This window comes from Dipodomys spectabilis, unplaced genomic scaffold, assembly GCF_019054845.1.
Source record: "Dipodomys spectabilis isolate Male_0828 unplaced genomic scaffold, ASM1905484v1 ptg000069l, whole genome shotgun sequence".
NCBI classification, from domain to species: Eukaryota; Metazoa; Chordata; class Mammalia; order Rodentia; family Heteromyidae; genus Dipodomys; species Dipodomys spectabilis.
The window spans coordinates 1,890,239-1,906,631 of NW_024870746.1; the positions used below are offsets into that span (position 1 = coordinate 1,890,239).

General features: G+C 44.1%; 1 protein-coding gene across 1 annotated transcript; it reads left to right on the top strand.

Annotated features, from left to right (window-relative positions):
* The first annotated feature begins 8,053 nt into the window (after positions 1-8,053).
* On the top strand, positions 8,054-15,890 carry Pex19 (peroxisomal biogenesis factor 19). Its single transcript, XM_042682084.1, has 8 exons — positions 8,054-8,137; positions 9,675-9,784; positions 10,184-10,349; positions 10,923-11,008; positions 11,213-11,374; positions 14,094-14,270; positions 14,709-14,753; positions 14,923-15,890. Exons 1-8 carry the CDS (start codon positions 8,068-8,070, stop codon positions 15,004-15,006), a joined length of 900 nt encoding a protein of 299 aa, XP_042538018.1. The 5' UTR covers positions 8,054-8,067; the 3' UTR covers positions 15,007-15,890.
* Positions 15,891-16,393: the final 503 nt, after the last annotated feature.

Consider the following 16,393-nt stretch of genomic DNA (forward strand, 5'->3'; position numbering starts at 1 on the left):
CATGAGCCTCAGATCTCAACCTCCTGAGTAGCTAGGATTACAGGTTTGAGCCACCGGCACCTGGCTTACCATTTGTTTTTTTTTTTCAAATGCATTCCACTTTTCCTTAATTCGTTCGTTAAAAGCACTGTTCTTAATATTTTGTTGCTCATAATAAAAAGAGCTGCTTGGCCTGCCATTTAAAACTGTTCTTATATTTTGTTGCTCATAATAAATTTCTGTAAGAACTGCTTGGCCTTCCATTTATTTACTGAACACCTTTATGTTTATGTTCACCCTACATAGCTACCCCACCAAAATAGGTATATTTCCTTCTGTAATTTCCTTCCTGAACTCTAGGCCTGGGCGCTGTCCCTCAGCTCTTCAGCTTAAGGCTAGCGCTCTACCACTTGAGCCACAGCGCCATTTCCGGCTTTTTTTTTCTTTTTGCTTATGTGCTGCTGAGGAATCGAACCCAGGGCCTCAGGCATGCAAGGCAAGCGCTCTACCACTGAGCCACCTTCCCAGCCCTGTAATTATTTTTATAGCCAGGTGCCAGTGGATAAACACCTGTACTAGGAAGGCTGACAAAAACAAAAACATAGGAGGGCTGAAAACAGGAGGCTCATAATTTTTTTTTTTTTTTGGGGGGGTCCGGTCGTGGGGCCTGAACTCTGGGCCTGAGTGCTGTCCCTCAGCTCTTCAGCTCAAGGCTAGCGCTCTACCACTTGAGCCACAGCACCACTTCTATCTTTTTTCTTTTTGCTTATGTGGTGCTGAGGAATCGAACCCAGGGCCTCAGGCATGCAAGGCAAGCGCTCTACCACTGAGCCACCTTCCCAGCCCCCAAGGCTCATAATTTGAGGCCAGCCAGAGCAGAAAAGTTAATGAGACCCCTTCTCATTAACTTTTCAACTCACATAGCTGGTCCCAGTACTACATGCCTGTCCTGGTATTGTGGGAAGCTGAGTTAAGGAAGATTGGCTCAATGTCATCCCTAGCCAGGTAAGTCTAAAAGACTCCATTGCAAGAATGAGGAAGTTAGGCTGGTGGTATATACTATACCACCTAGATAGTGGTCTTCCCAACTATAACGGGAAGCCTGAAATGGATAAATTGCCTTCTAGATGAGCACCTGGGTAGGAATCAAGCCCTTTCTCAAAAACAAGGGCAAAAAAGGGAGTTGTGTTTATCAGTAGAATGCCAGCCTAGCAAGCATATGGTCCTGAGTTCAAACTCCAGTACTGCCAAAAACAAAAAGACTAAAGTTAATACCCACTCTTGGGAGAGACAGCTCTAAGCTGCTGTGAGAATGTTAGAAAACATCTCCCCATTCCATTTTTTACTGCAGCCTGCCTTCTGTTGCTGATTACAGCCAATATTTATTGAGCACCTACCATGTATCTATATATTTTACATCTAATACATCTGTATAAGATTAGTACACAGCCGGACACCAGTGGCTCATGCCTATAATCCTAGCTACTCAGGAGGCTGAGATCTGAGGCTCACAGTTCAAAGCCAGCCTGAGCAGGAAAGTCTGTGAGACTCTTTATCTCCAATAAATCACCAGAAAACCAGAAGTGGCTCTGTGTTTCAAGTGGTAGAGCGCTAGCCTTGAGCTGACAGGCTGAGGATAGCAACCAGGCTGAGTTCAAGCCCCACAACTGATTTAAAAAAAAAAAAAAGATTAGTATACAGTGCATTATCCACTTGATCATGTTGGCAATAAGGCATATAGTTTGCTTAGACTGGGTAGAGTGATATACTGAGTCTGATTTAAAGTATGTACAATTCTTACAGCTTAAATTCATGTTTTTCAAAGGAGGAGGCAACAATGCTTGATAAGAAATGTACTCATTACCTTGCTCATGTAACTGTAACCCCTCTATACAGTATTTTCACAATAAATAACTTATTTAAAAAAATAAATTCATGTTTTAATAATATATTCATACAGTTAAAAATTAGTAAATGATAAAAGTTATCCCATGACAAGTCTTCATTCCTTTGTGAGTCACCCATTTCCTATCACCTGCCCCAAAAACCACTGATAGTAGCTTCCTTATAGTCGTCTTCTTTTTTTTTTTTCTTACAAGCTCCAAGACAAATGGAGCTTGAACTAAGGCCTAAGCACTGTCCTTGAGCTTCTTTTGCTCAGAGTTAGCACTCTACCACTTGAGCTATAGCTCCACTTCCGCCTTTTTCTGCATATGTGGTACTTAGGAATGGAACCCAGGGCTTCATACATGCTAGGCAAGCACTCTACCACTAAGCCACATTCCAAGTCCCTTCCTTATATAGTCTTCTTTAAAAAAAAAAAAAAAAAAAAGGGCAGGGGTGGGGGGGAACCTGGGAGGTTGGCTCCCTGGTAGAGTGCTTGCCTCACATGCATGAGGCCCTGGATTCAAATCTTCAGCCCCACATAAGCAGAAAAAAGCCAGAAGTGATGCTGTGGCTCAAGTGGTAGAGTGTTAGCCTTGAGCTGAAGAGCTGAGGGACAGCACCCAGGCCCAGAATTCAGCTCCCACGACAGACAAAAAAAAAGTATGGGCTGGGAATGTGGCTTAGGCTTAGTGGTAGAGTGCTTGTCTAGCATGCATGAAGCCCTGGGTTTGATTCCTTAATACCATGTACACAGAAGAAGCCAGAAGTGGCGCTGTGGCTCAAGTGGTAGAGTGCTAGCCTTGAGCAAAAGAAGCTCAAGGACAGTGTCCAGGCTGAGTTCAAGCCCCAAGACTAAGGGGGAGAAAAAAATGATAGCCAAGCCGGGCACTGGTGGCTCACGCCTGTAATCCTAGCTACTCAGGAGGCTGAGATCTGAGGATCGCGGTTCAAAGCCAGCCCGGGCAGGAGAGACCGTGAGACTCCTATCTCCAATAAACCACCAGAAAACCGGAAGTGGCACTGTAGCTCAAGTGGTAGAGCGCTCGCCTTGAGCTGAAGAGCTGAGGGACATCGCCCAGGCCCAGAGTTCAAGCCCCATGACCGACAAAAAAAAAAAAAAATGATAGCCTACCTTGAGCAAAAATCTAGCAAGATTTCCTGAGTTCACCCACCTTAGTATATTAGGCAGCTTCACTTTTCACCTCCATATTTTATGGCTTATTTTGAGTTATGAAATTGTCTCCTGATGCATAGGTATTTTCAGTCTTTTGTAATTGTTAACATTGCTTCAATAAATAACTTGAGCATTACATTGTATGGGTTGGAGCAGTATGTCTGAGGATAAACTAAAAGTGCAATGCTTGTTTCAAAGAGCAAAGGTCTTTACAGGATACATAAGATTTAAGAGTTGTTTTTTGCCCCCTTTTAAAAAGTTAGTGTATAGTAATTGTACACTGGATTCATTGTGTTACTTCTTTAAATGCTGCATATAACATGCTCTGATAAAAATCATCCCCTCTGTTTCTTATTCCCTTCCTCTTTTATTGAACAACTTTTAATGGGCTTCATTATTGTTTTCAAAAATGCACATGAAATATTTTGATCAGGATCTGCTTTCTTAAACACCATCCCCAAGATAAACCTGCATTCTTAAAACTTTGCATACAACATTGATAACATTCTCAAGTTATAAATGTTCTTCCTATAAACACAGGCAAGTTAGTTTTGAAGAAACGAAATTATAAGCTTATAAGTTTACTTTTCAAAATTAAGTTTGCATACATCCTGAACTCAGGGTATTAAAAAGAATGGGAAGGTAGCTCAGCGGTAGAGTGCATGCCTTGCAAGCATGAGGCCCTGGGTTCGATTCCTCAGCACCACATAAACAGAAAAAGCTGGAAGTGGCGCTGTGGCTCCAGTGGTAGAGCACTAGCCTTGAGCTGAAGAGCTGAGGGACAGTGCCCAGACCCAGAGTTCAGGCCTCATGACCGGCAAAAAACAAACAAACAAACAAAAAGAATGGCAAGCTCTGCCTCTTGAGACTTGGAAAACAAGTTAGATATATATGATTTAATTGTAAATACCAGGCAAGAGTCTGAAGTTGCTCAACAAACTGGAAATACAAGTCCTTAAGAATGATATGGAGGGCTGGGAAGGTGGCTCAGTGGTAGAGTGCTTGCCTTGCATGCATGAGGCTCTGAGTTCAATTCCTCAGCACCACATAAGCAGAAAAAGCTGGAAGTGGCACTGTGGCTCAAGTGGTAGAGTGTTAGCCTTGAGCTGAAGAGCTCAGGGACAGCACCCAGGCCCGGAGTTCAGGCCCCACAACTGGCAAAAAAAAAAAAAAGAATGATATGGAAAATGCTGTAAATTTTTCCCACAACACTGTTCATTCTTCATTAGAAGGGCAGAAAGAACAAAATGATGTGATGTTAGGAGAATCAGTTTTTTTAAAAATCAATTTTAAGAGATTTTAAAGTAAATCTGGAGGCTTGGGCTCAAGTGGCAGGGCATTGCCTGAGTTCAAACCCTGATAGGAAGAGTAGAGGAAGAGTAGAGGAGGGAGGCAGAGAGTTGTTTCTGAACCCACCTTAATCATCTTAATTGCCATCTAGTATTTTCCCTACTGATATGCTTTATTGCTACATTAAAACTAATAAAAGTACCCATTGGTATATAATCTTTAAATTTTAAATATATATGTGTGTGTGTGTATATATATATATACACACACACACACACATATATATATATACAGCCCTATTAGAGATATACCTGTAAGCAGTTTGGAGTTGATTGCAATTAAGCCTGAAATAAACTATTCTACAGGAGTTAGAAAGGTAGCTGGGTGCTGGTGGCTCCCGCCTATAATCCTAGCTACTCAGGATGCTGAGATCTGAGGATTGTGGTTCAAAGTCAGCCTCTGCAGGAAAGGCCGTGAGACTCTTATCTCCAATAAACCACTCAGAAAACCAGAAGTGGCTCTGTGGCTCAAGTGTTAAGAGTGCTTGCCTTGAGCTAAAGAGCTGAAGGACAGCGCCCAGGCCCAGAGTTCAAGCCCCATCACAGACCAAAAAAAAAAGAGAGAGAGGTTAGTCAAAGAAGGATATAGATTATAGAAGGTCAACATTAAGAAAGGCCTTAGAAAGTAATCTGGTGACTGATTTGGGGCTGAAACTTACATTTATAACTTGCACAGTTCTGAATGCATTCTCCCCAAACTACTTGTGCTTGGGAAAAAACAACAGCTCAGGCATGGTACCACACACCTATGATCCCAGCACTCAGGAGGCTGAGGCAAGAAGATTGCCAGCTTCAGACCACTCTTAGTACATAGTGAAACCCTATCAAAATGGAAAACAGTAGATTCTGCACAAAGTTTCAAGTCTGTGCCATGAGAAGGAAAGAACCTGATCTGGTACTTGATATAGTACTCAAATGTGTTTAGGAGGAGGAGAAAAGTGAAGTGACTTAAAACATGATTTTTTCCCCCATGTAGATGTAATTTGTTCCCTTTAAACTTTACAGAACTTCATCTTCATTTCTTTTAAATATTTTATGTCCTTACTGTGTATATATTGTACCTCTAGTCAACCTCTTAGCTCTTCTACAGGGTCTAGTCCTGATTTATTTCTATGCTCTACTATGCACAAGATTTTAAATAAGTAGGTGCTAAGTGCTAAAACAGATTTGTATCTGAAACAGTTGCCACATTCTGATTATCTTACAGACCAGTTCCAAAGGAGAGAATTGTTTACCTGAGCCTTCCTCAACTTCATCAGAGTTCAGGTTCTGTGTGGAGAAAAATCTGGAAGGCATGGGGCTGGGAAGTTGGCTCAGTGGTTGGCTCAGTGGTAGAGCGCTTGCCTTGCATGCCTGTGGCCCTGGGTTCGATTCCTCAGCACCACATAAGCAAAAAGAAAAAAAGCCGAAGTGGCACTGTGGCTCAAGTGGTAGAGCGCTAGCCTTGAGCTGAAGAGCTGAAGGACAGCGCCCAGGCCCAGAGTTCAGGCCCCTCGACCACACCCAAAAAAAAAAAAAAAATATGGAAGGCAGATGATTGCATTTGAATTGCTCTTTGCTCAGTTCAAAGTCCCAAAGTCATGTTTCCTGTTTAAATTCTAAGTTCCCAAACGTTTAACAGGAAGATCTGATGGAAAATAGGAATAGGAGTTTTCCACTATATTTGCAGAGAAATGTATCAGATTAGGGCCTGGGAGAGAAAGGAGTAGCCAATGAATGCTTTTTAAAAAAAAATTAAAAAAAAAAACTGGTCCTGTGGCTTGAACTCTTGAGCTATTTTGATGAAAGCTAGCATTCTATCACTTGAGCCATAGCTCCACTTCTTACTGTTTTTGCTTAATTGAAGTTGAGTCTCTCAGACTTTCTTGCAGGAGCTGGCTTGCTTTGAACTGTGATCCTCCTATGACAGCCTCCTAAGTAGTTACAATTACAAACATGAGCCAGAAGCACCCGACCAAATTCTTAAGTTTTAAGCACTCACTTTGAAAGTTGAGATACAACAATAAAGACAACAAATTCTTCACAACGCCTAATGTTTGCAGGGGTGGAGGTTAAGTCAGACAATAAACAAGATAAACCTGATATGGTGTATCAGGTAATGTTCAATATTAGAAAAAGAAGCACTGAAGGGACAGATAAGGATTTCTGTTTCATTTGTTTTTGTTTGTTTTTTGGGTCTGGTCTTGGGGCCTGAACTCTGGGCCTGGGCGCTGTCCCTCAGCTCTTCAGCTGAAGGCTAGCACTCTACCACTTGAGTGTCAGCCCCACCTCCGGCTTTTTCTGCTTATGTGGTACCGAGGAATCGAATCCAGGGCCTCATGCATGCAAGGCAAGCACTCTACTACTGAGACACCTTCCCAGTCCCTTGTTTTTGTTTTTTGCCTGTCGTGGGCCTGAACTCTGGGCCTAGGTGCTGTGTCTCAGCTCTTCAGCTCAAGGCTCGCACTCTACCACTTGAGCCACTTCCACTTCCATCTTTTTCTGCTAATGTGGTGCTGAGGAATCGAACCGAGGGCCTCATGCATGCAAGGCAAGCACTCTACCACTGAGCCACCTTCCCAGCCCCTCTTATTTTATTTAGCGAGGTCAAAGTAAGCATTTCAGAGAAGATGACATATAAGAGGAAAAACAATGATGTAGACCATAATTACCTTCTGTGCTTTGTAATCCCAGATTCTAGTTATTTGTTGGTAGTCTGTCCCAATTTGGCATAACTGGAACACAGCATAATAATGAAGAACTTCTTTAGGTAATGTGGAAAGAATTCAGGCCAATCGGAAACCAGGCAGAAGATAGCAATAACCTCTCTGTTTTTGTTGTTTTTAAATTTTCCTTTGTGTTGTTTGAACGAAGGGCCTGGGCACTGTCTCTGAGCTCTTTTGCTCAAAGCTAGTGTTCTACCACTTGAGCCACAGCTCCATTTCCAGTTTTTGGTGGTTAATTGAAGAGTACCATGGACTTTCCTGAACCGGCTGGCTTTGAGCTGCGATCCTCAGATCTCAACCTCCTGAGTAGTAAGGATTACAGGTGTCAGCCACTAGCACCTAGCTCAATGTTTTATTTATTATTTTTTGAGGTCATAGGGCTTGAACTCAGGGCCTGGGCACTGTCCCTAATCTCTTTTTGCTCAAAACTTGCTCTCTACCGCTTTGAGCCATTGTTCCATTTCCAGTTTTCTGGTGGTTAATTAGACATAAGGGTCTCACGGACTTTCCTGCCCGCGGTTTCCAGTTTTCTGGTGGTTAATTAGACATAAGGGTCTCACGGACTTTCCTGCCCGCGGTTGGCTTTAAACTGTGAAGCTCAGATCTCAGCCTCCTGAGTAGTTTAGGATTACAGGTAGTGAGACACAGCTTTAGCTCAATGTTTTGATTTGTGTTCTGAGGTGAAGATCTCTATATATCTCAAGTTAAACACTTGGAACAGTTCTCCTATCTCAGCCTTGAGAGTACTGGGATTACAGGCGTGAATCACGCCTAATCTGGCTATATTTCACCAATTGGAAGATTCCAGCCCGAGTGGTAAATAAACAACAGTCACAAAAATCCCCACAGGTTCCGGTCCCTTTAAAAATGGCGGCTCAGCAAGGACCAGCGATCTCATTGGCTGCACGGGGCGGGGGCGGGCACGCGGCGTCGCCGGTAGTCATGCCTCCTACGGCGAGTGGGAGGCGGCAAGATGGCGGCTGCTGAAGAAGGCCTTGGTGTCGGGGTTGAAGCGGACCGGGAACTGGAAGAGCTTCTGGAAAGTAAGAGCTGGTAATGGGAAAAGGTCCGAAGAGAACGAGGGTGAGGACTCATTCAGGTGGTAAAGTGAACCTGAAATATTTGGGGGCGGGGCGGGAAGGCTAGGACCCCAGGAAAAGCTCGGGGTCACCCTGGCCCCTCCGCAGCGGGAGCTGGAGAGGGCACCTGGACCTTTGGCCAGTTCTGACCCCTGTTCTCCCTGCAGAAAGGGAGACGGTAACTGGTACAGAGGTGTCTTACGATCCTGCCCCAAACTTCCCTTGCTTTAGATTAGTAAATTATTGAAATCTAACTTTTCTTGGGCTAGTTAGCAACATCTGATGGCTGCGAACCACATAGCCCCCATCACGGGATGCCCAGTGCCTTGTCAAATCTTCCTTCACACGGGTCTTCCTTAACATTTTTTTCTTTTTTTTTTTCCTCCCGGGCCATTACAGTTCTGTCATGTCAATAGCTTAAACAGCCTTCTTTTCCACTATTTTGAGAAACTAAGGGTGGAGCCGTCCTAGTGAGGACAGTTCATCCTCTTGAAAGATGGTAGATGTTCTTTTCATTCTTAGCCTACTCCTCCACTCTTTCCTGACCATGTCCTTTCCCTAGGCTTGGCAGACAGAATGTAGTGGTGACAACACAGGCTTTCAGGACAGAGGTGAAAGTTTTTTATCTCTTGCACAGTCACAGAGATGTGGGCAGGCCAAAAAAAAAAAAGAGCAGAAGTCGTGAGGAGTGCCAAATAACTCTGAATTAGCAGTGAGTTATCTGCAGGGATTAGGCCAGTAGGAATTTTAGGAGCTTGCTGAAGGAAAAAGAGATTTTAGTATAAGATAGTTAAATTCCATGGAATGTATTATGGAGTGCCTCAGTTTCCACTAGTACCAGGACCAGTGGGTACCACCAGCTGGGTGGGATAGCTTGTGTTTTCTTTTCAAGATTTATCCCTGTTAAGGCTTCTGAGTGAGTTCTGGGGGTTAAGGACATCTATGTTCACTCTTCTTTTTGGATGTTTGTACGAAATTTGTAGGGAACTAGTAGGTGTATGTGTATGTGCCAAGACTAGGGCTTGAACTCAGGGTCTCTCACTCTTCCTTAGCCTTTTTTCCACTCAAGGTTGGCCACAGCTTCACTTCTGGCTTTTTGCTGCTGGTTATTAGAGGTAAGAGTTTTTTGGATTTGTCTGTTTGGCTAGCTCCTGAGATCCTCACAGCTTCCTGAGTAGCTAAGATTATGGGCATAAGCCACTAGCCACCCATGGCCAGCCTCTGCAGAACTTCTTTTGCCTCTTCTCCCAACTCTAAGATGAAAATGTGTTCTACCTTAAGTGACTTATTACCATTTGATCACAATAAATTTTGTAATCCTAAGGAAGATAGGAGACTTACTGATCAGTAGGCTGGGAGGAAGAGTCACCAAAAAAAGGAGGAAATTGAAGGAAGTTCACACTTTGAAAAAATATTTTTCCTAATATTTTCTCCAGAAATCACCCAGCCTTGCATCCTCATCCATCCCCAACACACATACCATTATCTCTTGTCTCTGAAGGTGCTCTTGATGATTTCGATAAAGCCAAACCCTCCCCAGCACCCCCTCCTACCACCACGGCCCCCGATGCTTCAGGGCCCCAGAAGAGATCGCCAGGAGACACTGCCAAAGTATAAATCCCAACCCCTGAAGGGTGAGGGAGGGGATGGGCATGAACCAGGCCCCTGTTGGCCTGAGGGAGGGCAGGGAGGGTGCCTTGGCCTCACATTGCTGAGTGCTATTACAGGCTTCAGTCCTCATGAAACAAGGACTTAAGGTTGTGTGGAGGGATCTCAAGGAAGGTCCTTGAGAAAACAGAAGACTTAAATGTTGGGTTAATATGCCACCTTATATTCTTTCTTCAATGGCCAAATGCTCTTCTTGCTGTCCTCATGAGTAAATAGAATATTCCATGGAGGGAGGGTAGAAGGGAGGTGCTGCATTTCCCAAAGATACTGCTTGGGCTTCTATAGAGACCAAGTATAGCACAATGCTGTAAGAGTTGCATTTTGGCCACTCCTTTTCTGCAGGATGCCCTCTTTGCCTCCCAAGAGAAGTTTTTCCAGGAATTATTCGACAGTGAGCTGGCTTCCCAAGCCACTGCAGAGTTTGAAAAGGCAATGAAGGAGTTGGCTGAGGAAGAGCCCCACCTGGTGGAACAATTCCAGAAGCTCTCAGAGGCTGCTGGGAGAGTGGGTGAGGAGATCCCAAATAAAGGGAAATATCTAAACAGGCCTCTTAAGGGTTTGTTGCTTGAAAATTAGTATTCTCTGTAAAGTTGGTAGCAGTCCTGTAGTTATAAACATGGGATGGGGCAAGGTAATGGGAGAAGGTCTGGGAACTTTGCTTAGTGAAAGGGGGAAGATAAGAACTAACACAATCCATGTAGATTTATGATATGACTGTGATGTGAAATCACTTCAAATATCTGAAGTGATCGCAATTTACCGGTGAATACTTTATGTCCAAGCCTATAACCAGATTAATTTAGACAAGCGAACACAATTCAAGACCTAAATAATCCTAGTTCTTTTTCTTTTCTTTTCTTTCTTTTTTTTTTTTGCCAGTCCTGGTGCTTGAACTGGACCTGAGCACTGTCCTTGAGCTTCTTTTGCTCAAGGCTAGCATTCTAACTACTTGAGCCACAGAGCTACTTCCAGCTTTCTCTGTACTGAGAAATTGAACCAGGGCCTTATGCATGGTAGGAAAGCACTCTACCACTAAGCCACCTTCCCAGCCCATAATCTTAGTTCTTTTGATCTCTTCTAGGTAGTGATGCAACCTCCCAACAAGAATTCACTTCTTGCCTAAAGGAGACATTAAGTGGACTAGCCAAAAATGCCACTGACCTTCAGGTAAGGAGTAGGGGTAGGGCACAATAAGCAGCCCACTCCCAGATACTTTATCAACAGTTTCAAAAGACAGATGCTTCTCACATATGTTTCTGCCTCAGTATTTTGTTACAGGCAAGTTTAGATGGTTCTTCTTTCTCATCTCACAGGGTAGTAAGCATCCCAGGAAGTTTTTATGCCTGATCACATATCTCTTGTGTTATCTAGAACTCAGGCATGTCAGAAGAAGAGCTGACCAAAGCCATGGAGGGGCTGGGCATGGATGAAGGGGATGGAGATGGGAACATCCTCCCCATCATGCAGAGCATCATGCAAAACCTACTCTCCAGGGATGTGCTATATCCATCACTGAAGGAGATCACAGAGAAGGTCTGTGAATTTGTACTGTTGCCTTTTCCCTTCACGCTCCAATATACTAACCTAAATGAGCTACTTTGCTCAGAGTGTCAGAGTACCTTGAATGTACAAGTCTCCTCCTTTCTTTATTGGTTGGGAGTGGGGGCAATTGTATCTTGGAAAGAAGAAAGGTACCACAATTGAGAAGGTGTGGGGTAGAAGGAGAAATGGTTCAGTTCTAGTTTTCTATAAACTGGGTCAAAACTCTAGGGCTGTCTTATCAGCCCCATGTATTTCATTTCTCCAATAAGGATTCACTGGGATTTACCACCTGTACATTAGTCAATTAAAGAGTAGTTTACCTGATTCCTGCCACCAGTGCACTTTTACAGAAGAGATAAAATATAAGAATAGAAGCTTTGGGCTGGGAAGGTGGCTCAGTGGTAGAGCGCTTGCTTTGCATGCCTGAGGCTCTGGGTTCAATTCCTCAGCATCACATAAGCAAAAAGAAAAAAGCCGGAAGTGGCGCTGTGGTTCAAGTGGTAGAGTGCTAGCCTTGAGCTGAAGAGCTGAGGGACAGCGCCCAGGCCCAGAGTTCAGGCCCCATAACTGGACCCCCCTCCCCCCCCCCCCAAAAGAAAAAAAAGAATAGAAGCTTTTCAGGGCTGGGAAGGTGGCTCAGTGGTAGAATGCTTGCCTTGCATGCATAAGGCCCTGGGTTCGATTCCTTAGCACCATATAAGCAGAAAAAGCTGGAAGTGGCACTGTGGCTCAAGTGGTAGAGTGCTAGCCTTGAGCTGAAGAGCTGAGAGACAGTGCCCAGGCCCAGAGTTCAGACCCCACGACTGACAAGAAAAAAAAGAATAAGCTTTTCAGTGACACAAGTCAGCATGTGGCAAAGTATGAAATTAATAGTACAAAGAGGCAACAGGCCAAGGTATGTGGGCCTAAGGCCAACTTTCAAAGAGTGTTTTTCACTTTTTTTTAATTAGAAATTATACTTTATTACTCCCCCATTCCTCACTGCCTCCCTCCCCCAACTGGGGTCTAAACTCTTCTTCTTGTTAGGCAGGTACTCTACCACTTGAGTTAATATTCCTAATCCGTCGTTTTTACATTTTTACATTTTGTTTTTTGGGTTTTTGTTTTGTTTTGTTTTTCCTGGGGCTTGAACTCAGGGCTTGGGTGCTGTCCCTGAGCTTCTTTTGTTCAAGTCTAGCACTCTCCCACTTGAGCCACAGCACCACTTCTGGCTGAGGTATAGGACTTCATTTGTGCTAGGCATACACTCTACATTAAGCCACATTCCCAGCCCGATTTTTTTTTTTTTTTTTTTGGTCGGTCATGGAGCTTGAACTCTGGCTCTGGACACTGGCCCTCAGCTCTTCAGCTCAAGGCTAGTACTCTGCTACTTGAGCAACAGTGCCACTTCCAGTTTTCTGAGTGGTAATTATGGGAGTCAAGAGTCTCATGGACTTTCCTGCCTGGGCTGGCTTTGAACCGCAATCCTCAGATCTCAGCCTCCTGAGTAGCTATGATTACAGGCATGAGCCAGGAGTGCCCGGCTTCCCAGCCCATTTTTTTTTTTTTTTTTTTCATATAATCTACTCTTTTTTTTTTTTTTAATTTATTTTGTTATATTTGTGAACATACTGTACAGAGGGGTTACAATTACATGGGCAGGATAATGCGTACATTTCTTACCAAGCATTGCAGCCTCCTCCTTTGTTTACCCTTCACATCCCTTCCCAGCCTCCCCCCTCCCCCCCAGTCCCCCCCTCCCCCCCAGTCCCCATCCTTCCACCACCCCCCACCCTCCCCACCCCCCCACTCCCCACCCCCGCACTGACATTGTAAAGCTCATTATGGACATGACAACTTGTACTTCTCATTTTTGCAACAGGTCCACCTGTATGCTTAAACGACTTGTTTTTCCCACAAGTTATACTGACATCAAATATAGTGAAAGCAGGGGTTATATTGTGGGGGAGGGACATACAAAGCAACAAAGAAATAATCTTATAAATGCATTAGAAACACATGCATGAAAGAAAAAAACATTAAAATACATATCTAAGCGTTCATTTTCCTAAGATCACATTATCTGACCTTTTCCGCTTGACTCATACATATACTAGATATTGCAAATAAGGGAAACCATGGGGCCTATGTTTCTTTGGGCCTGTCCCAGCCCAATTTTTAAGGATTTAAAAACAATAGTAAGGGCTGGGAAGGTGGCTCAGTGGTAGAGCGTTTGCCTTGCATGCCTGAGGCCCTGGGTTCGATTCCTCAGCACCACATAAGCAAAAAGAAAAAAAGCCGGAAGCGGCGCTGTGACTCAAGTGGTAGAGCTCTCGCCTTGAGCTGAAGAGCTGAGGGACAGCGCTCAGGCCCAGAGTTCAGGCCCCACGACCAGACCCAAAAAAAAAAAAAACAATAGTAAGGGGCTGGGGAGGTGGCTCAGTGGTAGAGCACTAGCCTTGAGCTGAAGAGCTAAGGGACAGCACCAGGCTCAGAATTTCAAGCCCCACAACCGACTATAAAAAAAGAAAGAAAGAAATAGTTTGTCAGTCTCTACTGATCATAATTTACAATCAGGCGATGTGTTGGAATCAGTGCTATTTGTCGTGTTGAACTTGCTTGTTTTCTTTTTCCTGTGTCCCTTTTTTCTTGACAATTCATGTATTATTCCTCCCCCCCCCCATCCCCATTGTTCACTTAATTCTTCCTCATCCATTTTCTTTTTCTTTAGTATCCAGAATGGTTGCAAGATCATCGGGAATCTCTACCTCCAGAACAGTTTGAAAAATATAAAGAGCAGCACAATGTCATGTGCAAAATCTGTGAGCAGTTTGAGGCAGAGACACCCACAGACAGTGAGGCAACACAGAAGGCACGTTTTGAGACGGTGCTCGATCTTATGCAGCAGGTAGGCCTCGTCTTGCTGTCTTCCCACTGGAACTGTCTACTTGAGTGTTAAGTGGAGAAAGTATTGGGGAATGATGCTACACCAAACTTGGGTAGAGAAGGGAGCACAAGAGAAACCACATAGCATGGTCAGAAGAAGACAGAGAGCTAATCAAATGCATTTTTCTGACCTCTTCTGTTTTCTGTGATTTGTTTATGATTTTTTTTTTTTGCCAGTCCTGGAGCTTGAACTCGGGGCCTGGGCACTATCCAAGTATCTCTGTGCTCAAGGCTAGCACTCTACCACTTGAGCCATAGTACCACTTCCGGCTTTTTCTGTTTATATAGTACTGACAAATGGAACCCAGGGCTTCATGTATGCTAGGCAAGCACCCTACTGCTAAGACACATTCCCAGCCCCTGTTTATGATTTAAGATTTCATATTCTCTTAATTTTCAGCTACAGGATTTGGGCCATCCTCCAAAAGAGCTGGCTGGGGAAATGGTGAGTATGTGTCCTCTTGGATTTTAATTTGGCCCCTGGCTTCCATAATTCTGTAAACTCCAGTGTTTCTATCTAGGGTGATAATTGTGGATGCAGGGGATGGGTTGTCAGAAGCTCTGACTTGAATGAAGTATGAGCAATTATCTGAGTCCCTTTGTCTTTTCTCCAGCCTCCTGGTCTCAACTTTGACCTGGATGCCCTCAATCTATCGGGTCCACCAGGTGCCAGTGGTGAGCAGTGTCTGATCATGTGAAACACAGCGCGCTTTCTTCCCTGAGTCCCAGCCATGGGGAACATCTGGAGTCAGCAGAACCATGAGAACTGAGGCAGGAGTGTCATCTGTGGGAATGGTCTGCTCACTGCCCCATCGTCCTATTCAAGACTGTGCCATATCAGCTGAGCCTTTCCCTCTGTTTTTCTAGAAATGGGATCTTTACCATAGGCCATTTTGTGAGCCCTATTGTGGTTTCTGCTGCTAGAAAAGGCCTAGCTAAAGAAGGTATCCTTCTTGGGGCATGTACCTTCTTCCCTTTCCCAAAATAATGTTAAATATGGCCACACTCATGTTCACCTTTTCTCCTGGGGTCTTTGTGCCTTGTTTCTACTCCTTTCCTTGGAATTGGGGAGCAGGGGCAGAGTACATAATTCACCAAAAGAAAAGAACTTTAATATGTAATCACAATGGGATTGGAAGAGAAGCCTTAGGCTTTTTCTTTCTCTAGGTGCTGAGCCCTCAACTCCCTATTCCAGCCTGGGAATTCAAGTTGCTACCCTTGTTCTTTCTACAATGCCATGTGATCGGGATGAATCCAGCCTCTGACCTTCCTTTGTCCTGTATCTGTCCTTATCTCTTTTTAAATTCTTGTTTATTCTAAACCTGTGCCCAAGCTGTAACAAAAGAAGACCCATCCTGTTCCCCCTCATCCAATATAACCACCAGTCTCACTAGTTCCTTCCCTCCTACTCAGGCAAAGACATAATTGTCCTGTTAAGTCTGACAAATGAATGGCCTTTCTACACAGATACATTGTGGCTTATTTGAGACAACTGATTCCCTTAGAATACTTGGTTTAGGAAAGTGCTTAGGAAAGGGGTGCAGTTTGGGGCAGTTCTAATAAATACTGAGTGAGGAATGTGGCCTATTTTTCATCTAGGTCTTTTTTCGGGCTTTCCCAACTTCTGTAAGCTGCAGAATGTGGATGTTAGGAGATAGTTCTGTGTATGGTACATGCTGTGCTTCCTTGGTCCCCCAACTCAGTCTTCATCTCACTTGGCAAAGGAGACTGGACAGCTGTTTGTTCTCATTTCCTGAGTATTTCAGTCTGGGAAGCTCTTGAATAGTCGTTATATTTTATTTTATTTATTTATTTTTTGGGTCTGGTTGTGGGGCCTGAACTCTGGGCCTGGGCGCTGTCCCTGAGCTCTTCAGCTCAAGGCTAGCGCTCTACCACATGAGCTACAGCGCCACTTCCGGCTTTTTTCTTTTTGCTTATGTGGTGCTGAGAATCGAACCCAGGGCCTCATGCATGCAAGGCAAGCTCTCTACCACTGAGCCTTCTTCCCAACCCTTATTTTATTTTTTTATGCCAGTCTTGGGGCTTGAATTCAGGGCCTAGGCTCTATCCCTGAGCTCAGGGCTA

Bases quoted from the DNA above. Each gene is read 5' to 3' on its own strand.
- Pex19 (XM_042682084.1), top strand. From the start codon at position 8,068: ATGGCGGCTGCTGAAGAAGGCCTTGGTGTCGGGGTTGAAGCGGACCGG. The intron at 10,350-10,922 runs GTGAGGAGATCC...GATCTCTTCTAG, and splicing joins AGAGGCTGCTGGGAGAGTGG to GTAGTGATGCAACCTCCCAA. The intron at 14,271-14,708 runs GTAGGCCTCGTC...CTTAATTTTCAG, and splicing joins TGCTCGATCTTATGCAGCAG to CTACAGGATTTGGGCCATCC.